Below are 15,284 nucleotides of genomic sequence, written 5' to 3'. Positions count from 1 at the left end.
ATTGGTGCTTAATATTCCCAGATTTTTTTTTTAATGTTCTTTTTCTCCAGCAGCCCAAGTTTTGCAAAAACACCAAAAGTGAATATAGATTCTGAAAGCAGAACCTCTATTCCTGTTGCTGCTGAGGAGGGACCAGATAAAGAGCAGAACAGTTGTTTAGACATTTACACTGAAATTTCGAAAGAATCTCTAAAGCAAGGATGAGAACTGAGCAATTTCTGTTGGAAGCACTCACTACATTGCTTCATCCTGCACTATGCAGTTAAGGGGAACTGGGGAACTTGTTTCTCCTTTTCAGACACACCGGAGTATTTTATCAGGTTTTATAAATGTGTTCTTCAGTGATACAGGAGGCCAGAGCCTAGAAGGACATGCTCTTCTGCATCTAGCTGCAGTGGTTCAAGTCTGTCCCTTCTGTCCTCAGCTCAGATTGGCATTCCTGCTCTGACCTGCTGTCGTGTCAGGCAGTTGACTCTTCACTGTATTGGTGAAGCAAATCTAGGTTGCCAGCATTTTTTGTGTATGTCAGATCTTAACTAAAGCCCCTTCTAGGCTTTGGCTGCTGCTTTCCAGTCCTCTGCTTCAAGTTTGCACGCCTGCAGCAGTCCCACAAGAGGGGTCCCATGGGGACCTTTGAGTTTAGCCTGGCTCTGGTATGGCTGGACATCACAGAAAGTGTATTTCATTTATCTTATTCCATTTTTCCTTTGTGGGTTCAGCTAGCTGACATCTCTTTGCTTCTCTCCAAGAATGATGGATTGTTCGTTGTGTAGTGAGTGTGTTGTAATCTGGTCAGGAAGCAGTTTCTGTAGGTGGGAGCAGGGATCATCAATGCCTATGACAGTCAAAGTACTGCTGTAAACAAGGCTTGGCTGATAACTGCTTAGAATGCTCAGACCTCTTTGTACCTTCAGCTTCCCACTGTTACTCACAAAATACACTCTTCTTTCCTATAAACGACCTGCCTTTACCAGTAGCACAGCAATTATGTACTGTACAAATTGCACAGTGCTTAAAAAAAAAAAGCAGCATAGAAATCTTCCCACAGGATGAGTTCATTTAGTTCAGTATTCTATTTTTGCTTATTTTCTGGACTGTACCACCAGAACCCTAGCAATTAGACAGCCATTCCAAGAGGAGCTGGGAGAAGGAGGATCATGAAAGGCCCTGGCTTGACTCGCTTCCAAAAGCATGAGTGCTCATCTGCCACAGAGACACTGGGGGTGTTGTATCTGATCTACTTGTTCTGTACTTTAAGACCCGCTCCCTTGTTTGCTTGCCTGTGACCACAGTACATCTGCTACAAAGTAGAGTTCAAGAAAGGATGAATCTGTTCTGTCTTCTCACCCGATCTCTTCCTCTGCTCACCAAAGCATCGTGCTGTCCTTCCTTGTCTTCCTCTGACAGTCACAAAGTCTGTGTTACAGCAGAGGAAGTCAGTCTGCAGCAGCTTGCTGGTTGTGTGGGGTGTTTGTAATCACAGCTGCTTCATCTCTCACCTCTCTGTGATGCAGCTCTGATGGAAATCAATGGTGTTCATGGTACAGGAGTGTCATTACTGAAGATATGTACCTAACCCAAATTGAAGCTTGATTGTATTACCATCATCATTTAAGAAATCCTGATTTGATGAAGGTGTTAAATTGTAACACCACAAATACGGTGGTATCCAGCTCTGGTGCTGTACATTGCTCCCTAGCTGCTTTCTGGAATGTTTCTGTGTTTTTATGCCTGCTAATAGTGTGATCTATGAGATAAACACGAGAAACTTTTTGTAGGAGGGGAGAATGAAAAAGAAGACTTCAGTTAAAGAGTGGTGGAGAAAAGGCTTAGATACAGTTAATCTCTTATTTTTCAATGTTGTGCCTGTGAAATTGTCTCTAATGCATATTCTTATTCTTGCCAGGTGGACTTGTTCAAAAAGACTCTCTTGTTGATTCCTATTCACCTGGAAGTCCACTGGTCCCTCATTACTGTGAACATCCCCAGTCGGATTATTTCATTTTATGATTCCCAAGGCATTCATTTTAAGTTTTGTGTAGAGGTAAGAGTGACAACTGTGTGTCTGCAGTTTGAACTGTTTTCTTAAACAAGCCACCACTTTTTTCTGTTCAGACAGAAATGTTAAATGTCTATTGTTGTCCTGCTGTGTATGAAATGAGAATCAGCTTGTCCCGCTGAGGAGTCTGAAGCACAGACCTCGAGGGTCACACCAGGGCTTGGAGTTGAGGTCAGATTGCCTGTTGCCTAATTAGCTTGACCATGTAATCAGCACACCTTTGGTGGCTCTGTCTTGTGACTCCCACAGAAAGCAGGATGCAAAGGCAAGTGCCATAGGGAAGCAGACTAGCCAGAGGGAGAGTGAAGGCAGTTCCTTCAACAGCTAAGGACTTGTGCTTAGGAAATGATAAACTGTGATTCTTTTTGGGGTCAGTTGCCTTTGTGAGAGAACAGACTGAAGATGCTGTAGTGCTGCTCAGTGGGGTTTGCATGTTACTGTGCTGCTAACACCACGTTGCCTTTTTCCTCTTCACTGGTCCAGGCAGTGTGTATCTCTGACTATAACCCAGCAACTTTTCAAAGCTATAACCTGAACACTGGAGTTAAACTATTGGTTTTCATAGTAAAAAGCAGCCAGGAAATTTTTGCTGGGACTAGCAAATTGTAATGACCCTCTTACATAAGCTAATTTTGTCAACTTAATTGCTTGCTTGATGCAGGAGGCCTCTACTTTTGACTGTGTGTAGTTGTTGGCTTACGGAAGAGTAGTAATTATTGTACCCAGGAGAGTTCTCAGTTAGGACTTCTGAATGAAGATGCTAGTTTCCTGCTGGCATTTGCTGAGGATGAAGCTAATGTTTGTTCTGGGAGTAAGAGACCTCATGCTCTCCAGCTTCTGAGCTCACAGCATTAACCAGGGTTCCCTCTCAGCTGCCCAGCAGTCTATCCTGCAGTCTTGTGATGCAGCCTGTCCCAGCTGGCCAGGCATTTCCACTTAAATGTCTCACAAACATGACAAACACTTATTCCCACCCTTTCCATGGGAAGGGGGACTGATACCCAAGGCTTCACTGTGATCCAGCGAGTGAGGTGAATATTAGTGTGCTGGAGTGTGTTTAAATTGTGCTATAAACCACCAGCCTGTTTACAGAGAAGTAGAAGGATTTGCTTAACCCAAGACCGTAGGCTCATTTATCTTGCTCCCTTCTCTTCGCTTGTGTCAGACTATTTTTTCCTGTATGTCACTAAAACTCTCCCTGGAGCTTTGTTGATTAGCTGCAGAACTCAAAGTGTTTCGTATTGAGATTCAAGCAGGAAAGTGCTATTGTGTTGAATGTAAGGGCCTTGGTGTCAGCCCAGGGAGCCAGGAGAGAACACGTACCAGACTGCAGCACGTGGCTCTGCATGTCTGAGAGCACTCTTACTCTGTGCCCAAGTGCCACAGCTAATCTAATATTAAGAATACAAGTGTACAATGGGGCTGAAGGGTTTTAAAGCTCCCCATGGTAAACCAAAATGAGCCTTGATAGTAAAGCCCATCAGACATCATCTCTTCGCATCTAGATCTGAGCTCAACTCCTAATGCTTAGTGCTCACCTGAAATTTTTCCTCATTGGCAAAAGGTTACCAGCAAAGATATTGGTGTCTCTCTCCTGTTCTTTGGCTGGTCAGTAATATTGTTGGGTTTTTTTTTCCTTTTCCCTTTAAAGAACATTCGAAAGTATTTGCTGACTGAAGCAAAAGAGAAGAATCACCCAGAGTTTCTTCAGGGTTGGCAGACTGCTGTGACAAAGGTAAATGGCAGTACTTCAAGGCCTGGAGTCTGAATTTCTGGGAGATTTTACGAGGCTGCTTTTAAACCCATATATTTGTAGAAGTAGTAAAATGTTTTTTGCTGACCATGAGGAGAGTGTTATGAGTAACACAAGTGCCTACACATGGGAACCTGTAGCTGGTGCCCATATTGGCAACAAGGTGAAGGAGCTGGAGACTTGGCTTCCTGACTTGTCCTAAAAGCACTGATCTTAACTAGGCCAGAAGGATGGGGTTTTGTGAGGGAGGGAACAGGCTGATACTGCTGTTGCCTGTGTTTTTTATTTGCTGTGGATAGAGGTCTTTGGTCTTTAGGGCTGTTTATGACAAATTGTGTTTGATCACAAGTAAACAAAGTCTGGCAACAATAAAAGGGAGTAACTTGTGTGTAGTGTAAATGAGAGAATATGTGATTTGCGTACCCATCCCATAATAGCTCCAAAGATATAAAACAGGGCACTGCACACTAGGCACACTCCCAGCAGCTCCCTCCTTGCTAGATGCTGAGACAGTGATGAAGTTACTCCTCTTCGCACTCATACACGTGCTGTGCAATGTTTGTCCTCCTGCATTCTGTGAGGTGGAAGACCCAGGAGTTGAGAAATAACAAAGAAACAACAAAGCTTGAAATACACCACTTGAGATTGTTACGCTCAGTCCTGTCACCTGAGGATGTACCACCCTGCATGTTCTTTGAGACCCTCTGATGTTTCTAGGGGAAGAAAGCCATGCCAGTAGCATGGGTGCTGAGAGTAATCTCCTCTAGGCCTCTGTGACCGCTGATATAGTTTGGTCCTGCATAAAGCAGATAATGCTGTACAAACATTTATTTAAACTAATTAAGAAGCTGTTCTGTGTAGGTCACTAAAGAAAATGAACTTGGAAGAAAGATTTGTAATTTGTTTTCTGTCCTACACTATATATTTTTCTAAATGTCAGGTGTTATTCTATCAAGGTGTTGAGTGTCACCTTGCAAAAGTTGGGTTCAGAATAGGTAATTACAGCTCCAGTTTCTGGTGCTGCAGAACAGGTGGCTCTGAAAACAAGATACCTGATGTTTTTGCCAATTCTTCTCTTGGACTTGAAGCAGGACTTAAGAGAAAAGGATAAGTAAAGCTATAGCATGTCTCTTCTTGTTTCTTTTCCTTCTAGTGCATTCCACAACAGAAAAATGACAGTGACTGTGGGGTTTTTGTGCTCCAGGTAAGAATACTTCTTTTTAAAAATTACTGGCCTGTATTGTCCATATAGTTTTTTTTTTTCAATCAAGCCTTTTCCTTTTCCTCAGTACTGCAAGTGCCTCGCCTTAGACCAGCCTTTTCAGTTCTCCCAGGAAGATATGCCCCGAGTGAGAAAAAGGATTTACAAGGAGCTGTGTGAGCGCCAGCTAATAGACTAATAAAATGCAACGAACCTAATTTCTCTGGCATTTCTGACAAGTTGAAGCTGGTGTTTGTGTACTTGAATTTCTGAAAACTTCCGTGAATTTTGAGTGATTCTCAGCTGAGTGGTGTGGCCACTGTTGTTACCTCAATTTTTTGACAAGCTCTTTAACTGGCAGAACATAGCAGAGCTGTCATAAAATATTCCTCATGTCAGTTTGGTTCTCTTCTGTTCTTTCCTGTATTTAATATTTATTATCTCAGCATGCATATAGGCAAAGCATGCAACTAAAACCGTAAAACTGTAGATTTGGTGCACCTTTGAGATGTAGCTAGAAATGACAAATACAGGTGATTTTTGTCTGGAAACATAAAGATGCATGATATGTTTTCTGACGCAATAATGCTTTGAATGTATCAAAAGAAAAATCAATGCCATAAAAAGAACAGCTAGAACCTATTGATAGTTCCATTGTCCCTGTTGTGGCTGTATGATACTGAATTACCACCTTTTAGAGTGGCTAACTCATTTACAAATTTAATTTGTGAAGAACCCTTTTTTAAATATCTCAAGTTGCTAATAAAGTTTGTTCTGTTAACATTAATCCAGCTGTCATTATCAGCCTGTCCCTTTAGATAAAAAGCAGCCTTTGCACAAATAAAGCTTCGGCACTTGTCTATATAATAGAAAGTACAAAGGTGTTCAGTCAGTCAGATTGATGGTATATTCCTATATGTTGCAGAAGCCTCCATGATGTGTGTATTAAGGAGAATTGTAATGCTGGCCCTGAAGAGTCACAATTTAGATAGCAAGATAAGCTCCTCGGCTGTAACTGTTAAAATCTCAGATGGCTTTGAGTAATTTTTCAGTTTCACAGTATGCAGTGAAATGTACTGTTCCAGCATCTCTCCCTTCAGCTCTGTCTTCAAATGAATTTCCTTCAAGCTTGTTGTGTTTAACCTCCCATTGGCTTTTGCCTTTGTTCAAATATAAATTAATTCATCTCTGCTGCATCTGCTCTTTGATTGTCTCAAATATCCCTAGTTTTGTTTGTGTTTAGTAGCACCGATGGGTCTGGTTGGGAATAACAGCACTTGTAGCGAGTGCTGTACAAACACAAGAAGATTATGTAGTTCTGCTCCTGAGGCTTGGGAAGCTGTGACTCCAGCACTGAATTTGCTGGGTTGTTGCACTGGGCAGGGCTAAGTGAGAGCAGTGGATCTAAAGACTTTTGGGTTTTTGCCTTGATCTGAAAACTATGATGTTCTCCTTGTTTTGTTTGAAGAAACTGTTGTATATGGGACTGCTAAAGCAGAAAATCTTTGCTGTGTTTTTCTGCCAGATAAAGGAGTGAGCCCAGAGGAAAACTATTTTCAATGCTAAACATCATCTGTTGCACAGCTTCACTTTTTGTCTGTCCATAGCCTTGAGTTCCGGTGGAGGAAAACCACTTTGAGTTCTCTGTATCACAAATTACTTCAGGCCTGAGCTAAACCAGGTGCAAATCCCTCCTAGATTACAAGAGGGAGTAGGGAGAACTGAAGAAGAGCCAAGCAGAGTCAGGCCAGGAGACGGAAGCTTGTCCATGCTGTGTTGTGTCAGAGAAGGAGATCCTGCAGTATCCTTGTGTGTTCCCACTTACCCTTGTTGGCAGATGACAAGGACTGGCTTAACATAGCAAGATAAGGGTCTTAAGCTCTTGGTTAGATAATTGAATCAGGAAGAATATTAAGACCTGGACTGACTAAACATGCATTTGGCCATTGTGGTGCAGAGCACCCCACAGCACATGGTTTCTTTGTGTTTCGGAAGTGTTACTGATACAAACAGCAGCACCTTCTTGGGGCCAGTGACTGTGAGCAGTGGAGGGTGACTTGAAAGCAAATCAAAAACTTGGGATGTAGTTTCTCTTATGCTAGGGAAGAACATGCAAGACAGTGCTGCTCTTCCTGCCTTCTCCCTGCTCTGATAGCACAGGGATGGCATAAATGCTTATGCATCCGTGTGGTAGGAGCAGCTGAACTAATCTGGGTTAAGACTCACCTCAGTGTTAACTTGTCACCGAGTGCCTATGAACAAAGAGAGGGAGAATTGGGTGGCCAGGAAGAGGCATGAAAGCAGTGTGCCAGCTTTGGATGCACGCAAGCGAAGCTGTATCTTCAAGCAAGGCTCCCTGCAGCAAGAGAAATACAGAAAGGGAGCTGCATAAGCAAGTTGCCTGTATTTTCAGAACTCAAAGAGTTTGGTAGGGAAGGTTGCAGATGTGCTTCTTACAGTGCACCAGCCTGGGAGACTCAGTGCTCCCAAGGAAGATCCTTGTTTTTTCTGGAAGTTGTCTTGCTGATGGGTATTTTTCATTGGAGCACCATACCACCGGCAGTCCTTTTCTGAAACTTGGTGTGTACTACTGGTGTATAGGAACCCATCTTCCTCTATATGAGAGGCTGGGAGGAGTCCTTAATCAGGATCCTTTTATCAGTGGCATCAGTATTTCTGTGAACTTTGCGCTTAGCAGGAACTTGGATGTTTTAAAGGAAGTGCATATGTGTACCAGATCGTTTGAGGGAAGGGGGGGCTTACATTTGAATCTGCTGCCTTGTGAATTGGGGAACAGGGTGGGGAAGGATGCTTGTTGGAAAGTACTTTTTATGTGCTTTCCTGTCATCTAGAGGTTTGCTGACAAGTGTTCCAGTTGGTTATGGGGCAGTACAGAGGAGCTGCACTTGAGTCTCCAGCTGTGAACACACCAGTGAGAGGCCTCAGAAAAAAAAAAGGAGGGGAAATTGAAAACAGAGCTAATGTAAGCAAAGTATGTTGGTGCAGGGTTGAAATTAATCACAGGCAGTCAGAATCTCAGACTCTGTAATGATGTATCCTGTGAAACTGGACTAATTAACTCCTCCTTGAAGAATGTCTTTGATGCCTTCAAGGAGATGGACTCCATAATCTGTAGTCATTTTACCATTTCTTAAAACATTCAGAACTATGTGGAGTGTTTTTATTATGAGAGGCACATTTACGTGGATGTAGTTACGACTGTTAGTAATTCCATTAATGTGATCTTCAGAATTTCATAAATCACTCTGAACTGGTTTGGCTGATGCTTAAATTTCACAACTTGTTCCAAAGAGATTGTCTGATTTATACAAACAGTCCCAGAACTGGTGAAGCCTCCATTTCACGTGTGACAAAGCTGAGCTGTAGTAAACCTTAAACAGAATTGGAAATAAATTCTAGTTTCCATTTTGTTTGCTTTAATCTGTAGTTTTAAATGACTGTGCAGATTGTATAAATCAAAAAATGCAAAATGTGGCCTTGATTCTGCAAGGCAGGTAAAAAAATGCCTGTTGCTGAGCTGTTAGGTACTTGCAGAATGGAGGTTGGACTTCTGTGCCATCTGATGTGCTGTTGCTCCATTTTTACCTGGCCCTCTTTGAGTGTGAAGTTGATACTTTGAAGGCTTCATTTGCACTGATAACAGAGCCATGCTGGCTTGCAAAGAGTTGCTGGCTTGTGTGGAATCTTTAGCATAATGCTTAACCTTTCTTTACTTTCCTCGAGTTTTGATTGGCATTATTTACTGTAGCATTTATTCAGGGTGATGGGAAAGTTTAGACCTTTGGAAGTGACGTAGACTTAGCTCCACCAAGCAACAACTGTGTTTTGTGGGTGTGTTCTTGCACTGAATGAAGCCCATGTGTCTGTGAAGTAATAAAATTGAGTTTTACCATAAACCCTATTTTCTTCCAGCAGTTTGGTTTCATTTTAATTTTAAAAGCAACTTGATGTGATGGTTGAGGGAATCTGTAACAGCTTGTTTTGGGATTTATGTTATTAGGAGAAGCCTTTCCAGTTGATTAGTTCAATAACTCTGAAGTGAACACTAATGATGCTCTCTGTTCCATAGCATTGCAGTGCTATGAAACTTACTGTGGTTTGAGCTGTGGCAACATAGAAGATTGGAGATGTCACATATTGCATAAATAAGAATGGAAATCTTGCGTTAGACACTTTCTACTAAGGTGGCATTTAAAAAACATAGATCTGTCAACAGAACAGGTAGGACTTAAATTGCTTTTCTAGATCAAACTAAATTAATTCCCTTCTTGTGTTGCTTGTTTTAGCTATGGAACTACAGAGTTAAATCTTGTCTTTGCTGAATTTTACAAAGCTATACAGCTTGTGAATTTGTGATAATGAGGGAATGAAGGCTTAGTGAATGTCTCTAAGTTATTAATCATGAGACTGGCAACATCATTGTCTTATTACATTCATAATTTAAAAATCTTATCATGGAGGAGGAAACATGGATGCTTTTTAAATATATTTTTCAGTGAAAAGTGCTAAGAAATCAGATCGTTAAAGTACAGAATCATAAGAGACACAGAGCCTTGCCAGGAACAATAATTACTATTTATATGTAATAGGCATTGGGAGGGAAGGAGATGAGTCTGGTTTGCTTGTGCCTGAACTTAATGGATTTTATGAGTAACCAGCTAGAAGGATTGGGGGATTGAATTTCATTTTCAGAGCATGTAATCTTATAAACTATAGAGCTAAAAAGTGTTACAAACTGAGTGAAGTATCTAGAGAAATCAACAAGTTTGTTGTGTCTTAACACAACTAAGCAGAACATGTGCAAGGCAGCTCCTGCCTGATGAGTTCTGATTCTTAATTATTGTGTTAGATTTCAGCTTTGCTGGTAACTCATCCCTCTTAGTGTGGCACTTCCTTTATGCTGCAGACCTTGCCTAATGCTTAGGTTACCTGGGGGTCAGAAGACACCTGTGTGTCTTTCGGAAGTGACAGAGGAGAGGGGATCAAAAATCCACTGGGGAATCTGTTTGCACTGCCTGGTGATAAATGTGTTGTGGGAGGAAGGGCAGGAGAGAAACTGAGCTTTGAATAAGATATATTTAACTGGATAGTGTGGCTCAGGTCATGTTTATGGTACATGAGCATGATACAGACAAGGAGCCATCTTGTTTATGGAAACCCCTGGGATGAGTGGGAGAGAAATGTGGGGACGAGATGCCTGCTGCGGGGAGGGTTGCTGGGCTGCACAGACAGCGCCGCTGCGTCTCGCTTTAAGCCTCTGCATTTCAGATCAAGTTAATGCAGGCACCAACTGCAGCAAAAGAAGAAACTCCCTCCGCAGCATTCGGCTGAACATCACATTTGTTTAGGACAGTGGTGGCTTGACAATTTATCCTCAGCATCTCTGACAGCTCCAGCCTATTGAAAAGCAGGCAAGCGTGCTACTGCTCCACTGCAAACACCAGAGGCTCTTGCAGATTGATTCCAGCTCACCTTTCAGGTCCTGGCTTTTGGGGAGGGTTCAGGGTTGGGATGTTTTGGGTTTTTTTTTAAATAAGTCTGCAGTACAGAGAAGTTCTAATGAATACCTTCAATAAGTATATTCCCTTCTCACTCAGGAAACTTAGCTTTGGAGATCTGCTTTCAGTGCTGCATACTGAAATGCTTCTGTTTCTTACGCAATTAGAAAGCAGTCTTTAAATGCTGCTATTAATGGGCAGAGAAGAGGCTTCAGGGCTTAGTTCTTTGGCAGAGGTTTGAGTTTTGTCCTCTGGTGGATCACACTTCAGCTGAGTGTTTTATTCCTTTAGAACATAAATGTAGCTAAAAGATGCTGAAAAATGTGAAGCTGATGAAATGCAGTACGTTATATTTATGGCCATTTAGGATTCTTCTGTACACTTGACTGTCCCCAGACAGGGTGCCCAACCTTCAGAAGGGAGTGGGATGTACTTTGGGAGGATCAGTGGTATTTAGAAAACAGGAAGCATACAGATTCAGTTCCTAAAATCTCAACTCGATCATTTTACCAGAGCATATGGTAGAAACTGAACATTTGGGTCCTGGTGAAGTTCTTGGCGTGGCTTTAGCTTGTGACATTTTGTGTGGCTGTGAGGGTATCCTGGGTGCAGTGTCAGTCAGATGATTCTTCCCGGGGTCGTTTTTGACCACCAGATGTCATGCAAGAACTATCCAAGCAGCACGTGCTGGGGTCTGCTCCAGCTCCCAGCTCGTGGATTGACCACAACACGATGTCTTCTGGTTGCGTGTCGCTCGCCACGTTGGTTGTTGTCTTCTCACAGATCTCTCAGCAAAGTCTGCACTGCACTTGCAAAAAGAATGTGGATGTTAAACCAGCCCTTCCCCCCCACCATCAAATCCACTGAAAATCCCTCTGTATCAAACATGTAAGTGTTTGGCTCCAGCATGATTACTCTGGAGTCCCATCAATTTTACAAATTGGCCGAAACATTTTTGGTAGAGAAGTCTTGCATACCAGAAGTCTTTAGTCTGATCAAACTGGTGCCCTACTATAGATCATGACTGTTATTTTTATAACTCTGTATTACCATGGCAAATGGTGGTGGTAGGGGGGAGAAACCACATCAGTAGCAAATTCTGTCTGATTTGTGGTCATATGCTTATAACTTGACATGGTTTTGCAAATAACTAAACAAAACCAGGAATTCGTTTAGGAGGAAAAAAAGAAAACTCAAAAAAACTGCTGCATCAAATATCTTGTGTGGAGACTCTTATTTGCTCACAATTTGGATCTTTTAATGGAAAATGGTTCAGAGCAGGAATGGGAACCAGTTGCCTTCTCTTGGGCAGTCAGAGCTGTGCTGTGGCTGTCAGACACAGATGAATACTGTGACAGCCTCTAGGCCATGAATTTTTTGGAATTTTTATTTAATTGCTGGTGTCTGCTCAGGCTTTATCCTAAATTTAGTAACATTCAATGCTGCCTTTTCTCTGTAATACCTTTATAAATTCCCATATAATCTGATCTCTAATTTTAAAGCCATCTGTCATTTTTGAGCTGTATATTTTCCAGCTTTAAAAGGTCTTGTTGAAGGAAAATTTAAATTCAAGGCCTACTGAAAATGCATTTTTCTTTAAATTATTCATTGGTTAAGTGTCTTTGAACTAGTGTTTGTGTAGCTGGTGAAACTAGGGGGGTCGATGGTGGGATGGGATCCCTGGTTAGTCCTTGCACTGGTGCCGTATAGGTAGGTGCAGTGCTTGGCTTGGCTGTGAGCATCCACACCCTACCCTGGGATCTGCCCTTCAGAGGTGTCCCCTGTCTGTCACATGCCGTCCTGTTCACTAGGTGGCATTGCTTCCTAGTCTAAAAGCTTCTAAATACTTCATTAATTATGCTAATCCACGTGGTGGACAGCAAGGGAACTGCACTGCGATGGCTTTGCAGTATCCCTTTAATTCCCTCTACTTTGCTGATGGGATTTTTTTTTTGTCAGATCTGCAGCGTGCTCATCCCGACTGGTAAAGTTTTGGGTCTAGGGAAGGCTTTGAAATCTTGAAAGAGCCCATGGGGCAAATACTGAACATACTGACCCAGCAGCTGGTAGCCAGCTTCATGGTCCCAAATCCATCAAAATCTTGCCCTCCTCAAATTATTGACTTGGTTTATCATCTTTACTAAAAAGTTACATCCTTGCTGCATGGTGTAGCTGGAGCAGGGCTGGTGAAGTCTTGCCTGTCCTAGAGTGGGAGGTAAGTGTGGTGATACAGGGATCCCTTCCATCATCTGGCCAACCACAGAGGCAGTAGCAGAGCAGGGTGGTCTGGACAGCAGTGGCGTATTGCCCATCACTTGGGTGTTTTGATGGAAATTTATTCATTTGTTTCCCAGGCAGCCCTGTAATTTTCTATTCCTCTCCCCTTCCCTGCCTTCCTCTCTCCCTTCTCTTATTCCTCTTGGCTTTAGTGATCAGATCAGTCAGTTAAGGGCTGAAACATAGTGGATTCCTATCTGCCTATGGGACTTAATTGGAGCTATGGGCAGGCTTTAAAATGAGAGAAATTTTGGCTTTACTTTAGTACCAGAAATATTTGGTTTGTCCATGGAACACAACAAGAAGGCTGGTGGCCAGGTCTCTGCAAGGTGTAGCTCTCACCTCTGTATGTGCCAGGACCCAGGGTGTGAAGTCCCAGGAACCTGCCAGGCTGACAAGTGCAGAACCTGCTGGAGGTGAAGGATGAAAAACGTGGCTAACAGCAGGGTGCTGCCCTCCCAGGAAGGTGCTAGTGCCACTTCCCAGCCATTCAGTAAGTACCTGCCAACCCTTTATTCTAAGAGTACTTAGTTCTCAACTTGCAGTCTTAATGCTCTCTTCACTTTGCAAACTGGAGGTGTAACATCTGAGTTTAGACCTTTCAATGCAACTCATTTCTGGGCAGGAGAGTTGTGTCTCACCTGATGCTGCAGCCATGCTGGGTTCAAGCATAATCTCACTTTGCTCTGATGGAAAGACAAGACAAAGTAGTTTTTGACATGATTTTTCATGAACGAGCAAAATAAAAATAAATGTAAATTGAAGATCCTGTTTCTCATGTGTATTTTATTAAAAACTGTAGAGTTTTTCATTCTTGCTGTGTAGTATAATTGCTAAAACATGATGTGTAACCAAATATAGCTGCTTGCATTAAATATGGCACCACTGCTTACTAGGGAGGATGATATGGTAAAGGAATGCTCATTTAAAGAATTATATAGTTCAGTTTTAGTATTCAAAACCTTAGCTTTCTCACTCTTAAAAAAGCAAACAAAGCCTTTAGAAGTTTTTTAACTTGAATTTTGTTGAATTGCACTTGGATGACGAATGATATGCAATTAAAATATACCATATACTTTTAAAGCTGGTTAAATACAGAAATGAAGCTTGTCAGACCATGTTCTGCATTCTGAGTGATTGAGTAGAAGTTAATGAAGTTGACAGATTCCAGACACAACAGGACAGTTGCCTTTCATCAGGTGTCCAAGGCCTCTGTAGCTATGGAGATGGTTTCTAAAAGTCAGCTGTGGGAGACCAAGGCATTACATATGCTGGTTTAGTGCCCACAGCTTTTTAAAAAATTGTTCAGATGGCTTTTTTTTATTCTGAAATTCTAGAATTTGTAGCATTCATCCTTGCCCAATGGACTCAAATTTGCTGGGTGAGCAAGGATGGGAAATTTCCCTCATTTCCCATTTCCTTCTGAGCTGGGCTGACTTGAAGATCACCTTGCCCTACACTTGGTAGCTGGGATGAATATTGGTGGCATTAGGAGATGAGCATTTTGCATGACAAAATGTGTAAATGTTTATACTGAAATGTTTAAATTCATCCTTTATTCCAGTCTAAGGACTGGCGTGATGTGTTAGTGTGGGACATACTAAAGTATCCAAAGTGTTGGCTGTATTTTGAAGTTTAAGATGCTGCTTTCTGGTTTTGTAACCCATTAAAAACACAACAACCGTGAAACCACAATGACTTGAGGGGCAAAGGCAGCATATCTTCATTTATTTATGTAATAAATTACACAAAAGGTTTTTTGCCTTGGTGCAAGCCATTGCATTCAACATTAGGAACAGGTTATGTTTTAAAAATGACATGTCAGTGTTTGACTCAAATCACCTGCCATTTGGCTTTTTAAAATCTAGTTGTCAGTGACTCAAGAGAAGACAGTGAATGCTGCAGGTTGGCTGCTGTTGTGCTGTATGTGGCATGGTTAAGTGTCAAGACCTCCTCATTTTTCTCTTGCCCTCAGTTTGAAGGTTTAAACACTTCCTAGATGAATCTCAATGTTGACTGGAGAACTGATGTGTTGTGCAGTCCAAGAGGCAGGAAAATACCTCTTCAAACCTCCTCTCCAGTGCTTCCCAGGAACTTCAAGAGCCAGTCGTATGTCTACATCTTTAATTCCTAAGGACCCCTCTTGTGAGAACTAGATACAAGCTGTTTCAGAGATGTGTCTAAAAATCAGTAGTCCTGGAAAAGTAAACAAGGTCCCTCTGAGATTAATGTCTCCAAGAACCTGCGAATAGCTCCGGGATGGACCATCAAAAGCATCCTCTTCTCCACCCCAGTGACAGAGTTAACATCTGGGGGGACGGGGGGTGGGGGAAAGTTGCATTTCATTTCAAAAGCTCTGGGGAAATTATTTAGAATTAAAATTAGACTTCTTTAGCACTGATGGAAAATCTCTTGTAGTTTCAAGCTTATCTAAACAAAACCAGAGTTTGGTTAAGTGTCTCCAAAGCCAGACTT

At 42.1% G+C, this 15,284-nt stretch overlaps 1 protein-coding gene across 9 annotated transcripts in view; it reads left to right on the top strand.

Annotated features, from left to right (window-relative positions):
• Positions 1-15,284, top strand: part of SENP5 (SUMO specific peptidase 5) — a 169,327-nt gene that overhangs the window by 60,947 nt on the left and 93,096 nt on the right. For 4 of the 9 annotated variants that reach the window (XM_071752560.1, XM_071752559.1, XM_071752561.1 and 1 more), the window contains 4 exons: positions 1,907-2,044; positions 3,711-3,794; positions 4,966-5,016; positions 5,102-6,209. In XM_071752560.1, the coding sequence (XP_071608661.1) occupies positions 1,907-2,044; positions 3,711-3,794; positions 4,966-5,016; positions 5,102-5,212 (384 nt within the window). In that variant the 3' untranslated portion in view covers positions 5,213-6,209. Of the gene's footprint in view, positions 1-1,906; positions 2,045-3,710; positions 3,795-4,965; positions 5,017-5,101; positions 6,210-6,538; positions 8,931-13,080; positions 13,574-15,284 lie in introns of those variants that run through there. The other 5 variants (XM_071752556.1, XM_071752557.1, XR_011727524.1 and 2 more) reach the window with 4 other exon arrangements.

Source organism: Heliangelus exortis, chromosome 9, assembly GCF_036169615.1.
Source record: "Heliangelus exortis chromosome 9, bHelExo1.hap1, whole genome shotgun sequence".
Classification (NCBI taxonomy): domain Eukaryota; kingdom Metazoa; phylum Chordata; class Aves; order Apodiformes; family Trochilidae; genus Heliangelus; species Heliangelus exortis.
This window is presented reverse-complemented; position numbering and strand designations above follow the sequence as displayed.